General features: G+C 42.1%; 1 protein-coding gene across 2 annotated transcripts; it reads left to right on the top strand.

The window, feature by feature from the left end:
• The first annotated feature begins 332 nt into the window (after positions 1–332).
• On the top strand, positions 333–6,218 carry LOC125517595 (sirohydrochlorin ferrochelatase, chloroplastic-like). Of its 2 annotated transcripts, none has more exons than XM_048682803.2 (8): positions 333–605; positions 899–963; positions 1,453–1,638; positions 1,753–1,952; positions 2,035–2,096; positions 5,187–5,297; positions 5,445–5,537; positions 5,899–6,218. In XM_048682803.2, the coding sequence occupies exons 3-8, from the start codon at positions 1,568–1,570 to the stop codon at positions 6,001–6,003; spliced, it is 642 nt and encodes a 213-aa protein (XP_048538760.1). In that variant the 5' UTR covers positions 333–605; positions 899–963; positions 1,453–1,567; the 3' UTR covers positions 6,004–6,218. The 2 variants fall into 2 exon arrangements, with proteins under 2 accessions (XP_048538760.1, XP_048538759.1); XM_048682802.2 differs by having other exon boundaries at positions 334–622.
• Positions 6,219–9,128: the final 2,910 nt, after the last annotated feature.

The following is a 9,128-nucleotide window of genomic DNA, read 5'->3' as shown; positions in this document are numbered from 1 at the left end:
GTCGCCATCTCTGGAGTGGGCTGAGAGGGGGAGGGGGGAGGGGGGAGGGGGAGAGCGGGGAGCGGGAAGGGAAAAACGATGAAGCGGCGCGGACGGGGGGGGGAAATGGACTTGGTGTGAATGGCGTCGTCTAACGCCGTCTAATGGCGGTCGGGATGACTTGTTTGGCCATGTAGACAAAAAATGAGCCCATGTAACAGAATGAGATCCGTCGATCAGTGACTTTTGTAAATAGATTACACAAGACGTGGTGTTTTTGAAAAAGAATAGAGTAGTGTTTTCTGTGTTTTTTTTTGAGAAACAGTAGTGTTTTCTGCAATTTACTCCGGCCTCTCCCGTGCGACTGCAGCTACAGCCTACAGCCCAGCTCCCCGTTCCCCCGCAGTCCTGTCTGCTGGCTGCTCCGCGAGACCGCGACCGCGCCGTTCCCCCTCGGTCTCGGCGGTGCTCCCCGGCCTCGGCCGCCGTGCTACTGCCGTCGGTTCCTGCCTCGGCTGCGCCGCCGAGGCCGAGGAACGCCGACTCGCGCAGCCGCTCTGCGCCCCACTGCTTCTCGCCAACGCGGCGACGTACCGCAGCCAGGCTGCTGCTTCGCTTCGCCCCGGGTAAATTCTTGGACCAGGTAATTTCTAAATTGGTGCATTGAAATTATAGTGAACAGAAAGAGAAGACGCGTCTAAATTGGGGCATTGAAGTTAAAATGAATTGAGATAGAAGATGCGTATGTACTGAACTGAACTCAAGTTGATGCATTTCATTTTATCATTTCAAGCCTATAGGTCTCTCAAAGGAGTTTGACCTCGTCGTAGTGGAGGCTTTCATATTTGTATCAATGATTAATTATTTCACTTGATGTTTATGCCTTTTCTTATGAAATTATATTTTTGATGTCTTGAAGGTATTGTCTTCCTTCCACTGTTGATCAGGTCGTGGGAGGCATAGATGAATCAAGCCACTGATTTGGTACTCTTTCGTATCTCCACACTACAATCTGTAGTTTTTGTCATGGTTTTATCTATTTTTGTTGGATCGTTAAGCATTGAGTTTAAATTCTACATTCATTGTGCAATCAAGCCATATTTTCTATGCCTTGCATGATCTATCTTTTTGGGGTAGCTATCAGTGCTTAGATTTTGGTCCAGAGTCTGCTCACCGATAATAGTAAGATTCCTATTTCTTATTTAACAATGGTTCGATTTAAACCCTACTTTCATGATAGTTATATTTCTACTTAAATTCTAATAAAATAGAGTTTGTGTGCATAGGTTGAGCCCTAGCTACTAGTGGGACCAATTTCAAATTAAATGCCACTAAATACATGTACTTATTAATTTTTCCAAATGGAAGTGGATCTGCTTATATGGAAAATGCAGGGACTGTTGAGCCTTTAGTTTGTACCAGAGATTTTTTTTTCTTGCATTTTGCAATGTCTAATGAGCATGCTCTGATCAGGAATATTGTTGTCCCGTCTGAAAGTTATCTTACGGAGAAGGGCCTATTAAGTTGAGTTTCTGCATTTCCTTCAAGATCCTATTGTTACCTTAAGAATAACAGTGGGTGCTCCAATATGTCTATGCACCCTATGTCGCTCTCCTTACAACCCTTCACTGCAAATTCAATAAACACATATTCTTTAAGGTATTTCTTTCCTGATGGCTCTTATTAATTTACCGGCCTCCATTAAATTTTTGTCATTTCCTATCTCTTGTGTTGCATTCATTTTTAACTCCGTTTCTTGTTTATTGGCTTTAGGAGCACTAGTGCGAATTATGACCGTGGTTTTATAAAGTTGGTGCCAATTGGAAGTAGTGGACATTGGGTCACAAATTTCAGACCAAATTCTGCGTCTAGGCCTGAAACTTCTGTAGGACATGATTGTGTAGTGGGAGAGAATGATGGTGTGATCATAGTTGATCACGGGTCACGTCGACAAGAATCTAATCTCATGCTACGTAATAGACTGATTATTTTTTGTGAGTTTTGTGGTGTTTATATCGACGCCTACCTTATATTAGTCTCACTTGAAAATTGCAGATGATTTTGTTAGCATGTTCAAGGCCAGGACTTGCTACAATATTGTTGAGCCTGCTCACATGGTATGTTTTGATTGTTGTTTTTTCTGAAATTGTATTTGTTCAATGAGGAGGTGCAAATTATGAATTTATTAAGCTTTGCTTGAAGCTTGTAGCTCTCTTGAAATTTCCTTATTAGCAAAGTGAAAGTTGTTGGCATCATTAGCTTTCCATTATTTTGTGAAGGAAAAACTATTGACAATTATGTCAACTCGCAATCCGGGGCTCAAGTCACCATAGTATTTCTTGGTCTAAATTCCTTGTCCATCATTGAGCATGTTTAGGATGCAGACTGAGTAAAGTATTTTACTCATCACTTCAAATTTGTCAAATTAAATTTATATGGAGTTGATACTATTTTTTAAGCTACTGCATTGCACCCTGTACTGGTCAACTCACAAGGTCACACATTTAGAACTCTGACATGATTTTATGCAGTAGTGACGTATCCAGTGAGTTCCTGCGTATCTATTTATGAAGGTTTGCACACTGTTGCACTTCTTTTACCCATAGGCTACATGACAATACACAGGTAGCTGTAGTATATGTGTCCTTTTCACTTATATTGAAAGCTTTCTGTTTCAATTAAAAGTTTGTTATAAACCCAGCATTTGGTGTCGTTCCATGTTGCTATCTTCTACTCCCTCCATTCCAAATTAATTGAAGTTCTCGGTTTGTCCTAATTCAAACTTCTTTAAGTTTGACCAAGTCTATCAAAAAATATTTAAGATCTACAATATCAAAAATATATAACGAATACATTTTGTAAAGAATCTAATGAAACTAATTTAGTCTTGTAGGTGTTGATATATTTTTATATAGACTTGGTCAAACCTATAAAAGTTTGACATAGGACAAAGCTAGAACTTCATTTAATTTGGAACGGAGGGAGTATTTCACTTCTTGCAATGGCCTTGTCTTAGATTGAGAAATACGACGTCGTAACCAATTTCCATGCATGAAGAAATAGCTCGGGGTATGGAGAAATCATTTCTTTTTTCAAGACCATGTAGGAGAGCTGCATGTATAAATTAGGGAAAAGAGTTTTATAATGCCTAGAAGGTATGACCACCAGCAGAAATACAACAGGGAAAAAGAAACCCCAAAAAGTGATACAACAACTACGACACAGAAGCGGGCAAAAACCTGTAGCTAGTGACCCCAAAAAACGACCCTAATTGTGTATGTCTTCCTTGATATTTCACTTTGCACCAACTGTGATTCATGATCTGTATTTGATCTGATGTCGTCCTAGACCTGCTGTAAACCTGTGATACTCCTGTTCGAAGACTCTTCCATTCCTTCTCTTCAACGTATTTCTGGCGATCAGCTTTACCAGGCTATCAAATCTGCTTCTTCTGTCATGTTTGCAGCCTGCCTCTGGATGCCATTCACCATTCTTCAAAATGAGCTCCAACCGTTGGCTGAAGTATCATACCATTGCAGTACCCTGGTCCAAATCATGTTGAAGATGCCGCACCTGATGAGTAAATGGCCCAGGTCTCTGCTCGTAGTCTGACAGAACACACGGGTCTCGTTGTGCTGTAACCCACACTTCACAAGGGGGTCTGCAGTCCAGCATCTCTTTCAGATAGGAAGCCACATAAATATATTGCAACTAAGGGGCACCCAGGCTTTCCGGATGACTCAGGCATACTGAGACTCGATGGCGACCAAAAAAAGGCTTTATAGACAGTTCTGGATGTGTATTTTCCAGATGAATCCCGGCTCCACGACCAGGTACTGATACTTGAAGATTAATGTCAACCCTTTGAGTACCCCCAGCACGTTCAGAACTGGCATAAACTTGGCAATGGAAATTAGGGCCTTGATATCGTTGATCCACCTACCAAGGGTCAAAGCCCCAGCCACTGTTCCTTTCTGCTGGATCGATAAAGGGAGAGCATAGAGAAGGTCTGATGTGATCTCAGCAACTGAAAAACCGTTGATCCAGGCGTCCTGCCAAAACCGCGTGAAATTACCATCCCCAATTACTCAATTAGGACATTGGTTCCAGCGAGTAAGATAGCAACATCTGCACCAGCAACTAGAGGAAGGATTCTCCATGACCTTTTCATGTCAGTGCGCTGTAGCGATAGCCAACAAACCTTCAGAGCTGTGCTCGTATGACGTAAGTTAAGAATCCTGAGGCCTCCTAGCTTCTTCGGCCTACACGCCATGTCCTAATTAACCAGGCACTGATCGTCTTTGGCAGTGTCCGCGCCCTTTTTGCAAGAAACTTCTTTCACAACTTCTTGGTCTTGATAATCTTTTCACTTAGAAATTAATTTCATAGCCAAACCAATAGAAATGAGATCTTTTCCGCTTCTTTAAAAAATGTTTTTTGTTTTGAATGAATATGTTTAGGACCAGACAAACAATGTGACTTTCATAGCCAAGCCAATATAAATGACTTCTCTTTCCATTTCATTAATATCATTTTTTTTCTATTTTTGAACAAAAACATGTAGGACATGACAAATAATGTGACTCTGAGTTGGTATAAAGATGTTGTATTCTTACCAATGCCTGTCAGACATGAAGTGAAACATATGCTGTGCACAAGCATTCCTGTTTTCGTCTAACTATTCTCTATTAGGAGTGTCCATGTACATTTAGTTAGCTTGCACATTGGGTTTAGTTCAGTCAAAATATAAGCATCTGTTTCCTTGGATCTCTTGTTATAAATTAATCACACATTTTCAGTTGACCATCAGGAGGGCAGTTTAGATTAATCACCGACGCTAACTTCATTAAAATGAAGTACAGTTGCCCTTGATGCAGGCCTCCATTACAGCCTATACCTGTATGCTTTTGTTAATGAGCGATAATTTACCAACGTATATTTTTAGCCACTGTCCTGTATGCTTTTTTCTTGAGGTTTCTCGGAAAGGTGTATTACTATTACCAAAATCTCATTGATATTTGTTTCATCATTCTCCAATTGTTATTTATTTGTTATATTAAATTAATGGGCTGGAGGCATCTTTCTTTCGAACTCAAAGCTGGAGGCTTTTGTGCTAATGAATCATATCACTGTTAGTTCTTATCTGGAGATATTTTTTCATTTTGAGATGCATGAAGTTGCTAAACTTTTGCTTTGGCAAAATGAAGGAGCTGGCTGAGCCTACTATTAAGGAAGCATTTGGAAAATGTGTGCAGCAGGGAGCATCTCGCATTATTGTCAGTCCATATTTCCTTTCCCCTGGACGACACTGGAAGCAAGTATGTTGTCGTTTTTTTTTTGTCTGGATGGATAGTTCTAAAATGTTTAATACGGAAGATGTTGGCGGTGCCTATGTTCTATTCTATTGCTTATATCGCATCAGTAAGACATGAGTTCTCATGCAATTTGGCACTGTTCTTTCTCAGGATATCCCTTCTTTAGCATCAGAAGCCTCTAAAGAGCACTCAAGCGTACCCTACATCATCACGGCTCCTCTTGGATTACATGAGCTTATGGTGGTATGTGCTAATTAATTCTCTGGATTGTGCAAGATTATCTATGTCACACTGAATTATGCATTCAGTAGCCCATCTTTTACGAGAATTGTCGTTAGTAGAAAAGCAAACTAATGTGATATTTTCTATAAGTAGATCTACAGGAACAGCCACCCTTTTGATGATGTGGTACAACTTTTCAGGATAGAAATGTTGAAAAGGAAGTGTAGAATTTTGTTTGCTACGTATTAACGAAGGGTTCAGAGTCATTGAGTGTTTGTTCTAGAAAAATGTCAGTGAATTGATAGCAACTAAAGCATTCTCCTCTTTATACAAGAGGCAAGTTTACGAGTTCTTTTATCAAAATGGAAAAGTTGCTTTGCAGGATATTATGAACGATCGCATCAAATACTGCCTGAGGCACGCTGCAGGTGGAGTCGATGAGTGTACGGTATGTGCCGGGACTGGAAAGTGCCACTTTTACTCTTGATGGGAAAGACAATGGAGGCTACTTTGCTCAACAGTCCTATCTCCATAATTTTGGAAATTGTATACAACCAACCTTGTTTCTTGCAAATGAGCGCCTCAAATAGCTGAGACCGTAAGTTTGATTTTGTGCGAGCTGAACCTATGTCCCATGCCATGTTACAGAACCTATCACTATTATACTGATTAATGTTAACGGTTTTGTTCAGTTTGTAGATATGGAATGTGTAAATTTGTCAGGTAAAGATGTGAATGAAACACTCAATTTAATCAATGTGAAGGGCATGCGGAGATTTTTGAGAAATTCTAGACCCTTCGCCCCGATCCACCTAGAGCTTCTCGATCCATCGTATGATCACTCAACTCCGCTGTGGTATGATTTCCATTTAGTCGTGTCAACTATAAAGATGCTATTTCGAAATTCACTTTGGCACATGGGAGCATAATATGATTCCATTTAGTCGTGTCAACTATAAAGATGCTATTTCGAAATTCACTTTGGCACATGGGAGCATATGCTCCTGCCACTGAAAAATATATTTCAAAATGTCAAAAAATTCCGAACACAAATTTGACGTGTACATCTCATCATTGTATGTGCGCACGCCAAGTTTTGTGAAAATCTGACATTTTATACTCCTTGTGTAAAAAAAGACAAAAAAATGTCTCATGAAAATCCTATTTTAACACTAAATTTTGTCTTTTTACATGTGACATAAAAGTTGTCGGTTTTCTGTGAAACAAGTTTGTGTGCACGTAGAATGTCGAGATGTATGCAGGAATCATTTTGTCATAATTCTGTGACATTTTAAAATATTTTTAAAACACATTTTGAAAACCAGGAGCATATGCTTCCATGTGAGCATATGCTCTGCCACTGAAACACCTTTATTTTTCTTGAATTTATCTTTGCAGTTTTTACCATTTAACAACCTAAATGATAAGTGCCACACGTGTGGCACTTAACAACTTGGGCCGAACGCAGTGATCTCCATTCATTTTCGTTGCACAAATCTTACATCATTGCTGCCCTGGCTTGAGTGCCACGTCAGCACACGGCGACGTGCAGTGGAACCGCCGCTTGCCCGAATGGCCACTCTCCATGATCGCTGCCTCGCGGTTATATCGACACGTAGCCGTTTAATCACCCAGTCGCCTTTACTTCCCGTCCACCCCGCGTTCCACTCCGTTTTCTCCCATCTTCGTGGCAATTTTGAGCGACGGCGACACGATTCTACGGCGACTCTCCGTGAAAGTGTCGCGGAGGCCGGTTCCCGTTGCCGGGAGTCCACGCAGCCGCACCATCGCGTCGACTTTGAAGCCGCGCAAAGTTAACCTCGCGAACCCCTCGATGGCCCCCTTTCTTCTATGTGATCCCGCGGTGGTTCCATGGCGAATCCGCGGCGGAAGGGCGCGGGATCTCGTTTCCCGTCGCCAGGGAGTGCCCGCCATGTAGATAGGCTCGTCGCACAGTTGACATTCCACCCGCAGGAAGCTCCACCCACAGCGTCGCAAGAATACTCACTGCTCCACACTGCTTCTCTGGTTTTTCCGCGGAGGTTCCATGGCGAATCCGCGCCTGAATGGTATCGGAGGCCGGTTCCCGCCGCCGGGGGTAGTCCCCGCGGTGTAGCTAAGCCTTGGGCTCGGGGTTGAGATTTTTGACCGTGTAAGGCTTCACCCACAACGCATGTTTTGTTCATTTTTGTATGAACCCTAGATTTAGAATACTTTTTGGTGCAAACATTTGTTTCCTTTGTTTAAGATTCCACAAAAAATTTGTGTAGTGTGTCTCTGGAATTTTCGGTTGCCATGTCAATGTTCACAATCATAACAAATGTTTTTGATCCTCACAATTTGTATAAGAACATGGCAACTTCCTCTTGATAACAACCTATTTACTTGCCATGTCACTGAATACAAACTTGGCAACTTTCTCTGAATCAGTACCTGAACACTTTGCCATATTGCTTAGGTTTTTTTGAGAATCCCCGTGGGGGGGGGGAGCTCCCCACCTGAATATATTACTCAAAGGCTGCCGAGGCAGCAAGTACAAAATTACATAGCCACGACGCATCGTGCAGAGAGGTAGGAACGCCACGAGAAGACGTCCTCCTTGTCACTTGTCCATGAGACGGTGTGACCAAAGATCCAAATTAGCAATAAGGACCCCGAGGGTTATTACAGAACATTGATCAACACTCCTAAATAACATATCATTACGCTATGCCCAGATCTTCCATAGTAGTGACATGAGAACCCGAGACCATGCTTTTGGGGGAAGGTGATGGGGCAGTGGAGTATCCCAAAGCTCAGCGCAATGCGCTGCCAAATCCGGTTGGCAATGAGGCCATATTGCTTAGTAAGAACATGGCAAGTACCTCTTAACCACAACCCATTACTTGCCATGTTTCTGAATAAACACATGGCAACTCTCCCTAGACGATAACCTAAAACGGCTCCCAACAAACGCACTGCATAAGTTACATCGGATTGATCTCAGATGAGATCATTGTATTAAAGATCAAAAGAGAGAGAAAGTCATCTAGCTACTGCTATGGACACGTAGGTCCCGTGGGAACTACTCACAAATCATCATGGAGGTAGCAAGGTTGATGAAGATCACCTCCCCAATGGTTCCCCCCTCCGGCAGTACACCGGAATAGGACTCCAAATGGGATAGCGAAAAAACAAAGGATTGCGGCAGCGAAAGAATTGATTTTGGGTCTCGCCTCAGGGTTTCTGAATATATGGGAATTTATAGGTCAGAAATTGGGGAAAACGGAGCCACGGGGGCCCACAAGGCACCAAGGCGTGCCCTTGCCTTGTGGTCGCCTCGTGGGTCGTCTGGTCTTCTCCCGAAGCTTCTAGGGCCACTTTCTGTCTAGAAAATATCGTTCAAAAGTTTCATCGTGTTTAGACTTTGTTTGGTATGGATTTCCTGGAAAAAACCAAAAACATGCAGAAAACAAGAAGTGGCGTTGGACACTGAGTTAATAGGTTAGTCGATAAAAACAATATAAAATGGCATATAAAGCGTACAAAGTAATATAATAGCATGAAACAATAAAAAATTATAGATACGTTGGAGACGTATCAGCGAGCGTGCGGGGGTGGGGTGGGGGGCTG

The sequence above is a fragment of the Triticum urartu genome, chromosome 6A (genome assembly GCF_056163025.1).
Source record: "Triticum urartu cultivar PI428250 chromosome 6A, HENAU_Tu73, whole genome shotgun sequence".
Taxonomy (NCBI): Eukaryota; Viridiplantae; Streptophyta; class Magnoliopsida; order Poales; family Poaceae; genus Triticum; species Triticum urartu.
Note: the sequence above shows the minus strand (reverse complement) of the source record. Positions and strands in the feature narration are given on the sequence as shown.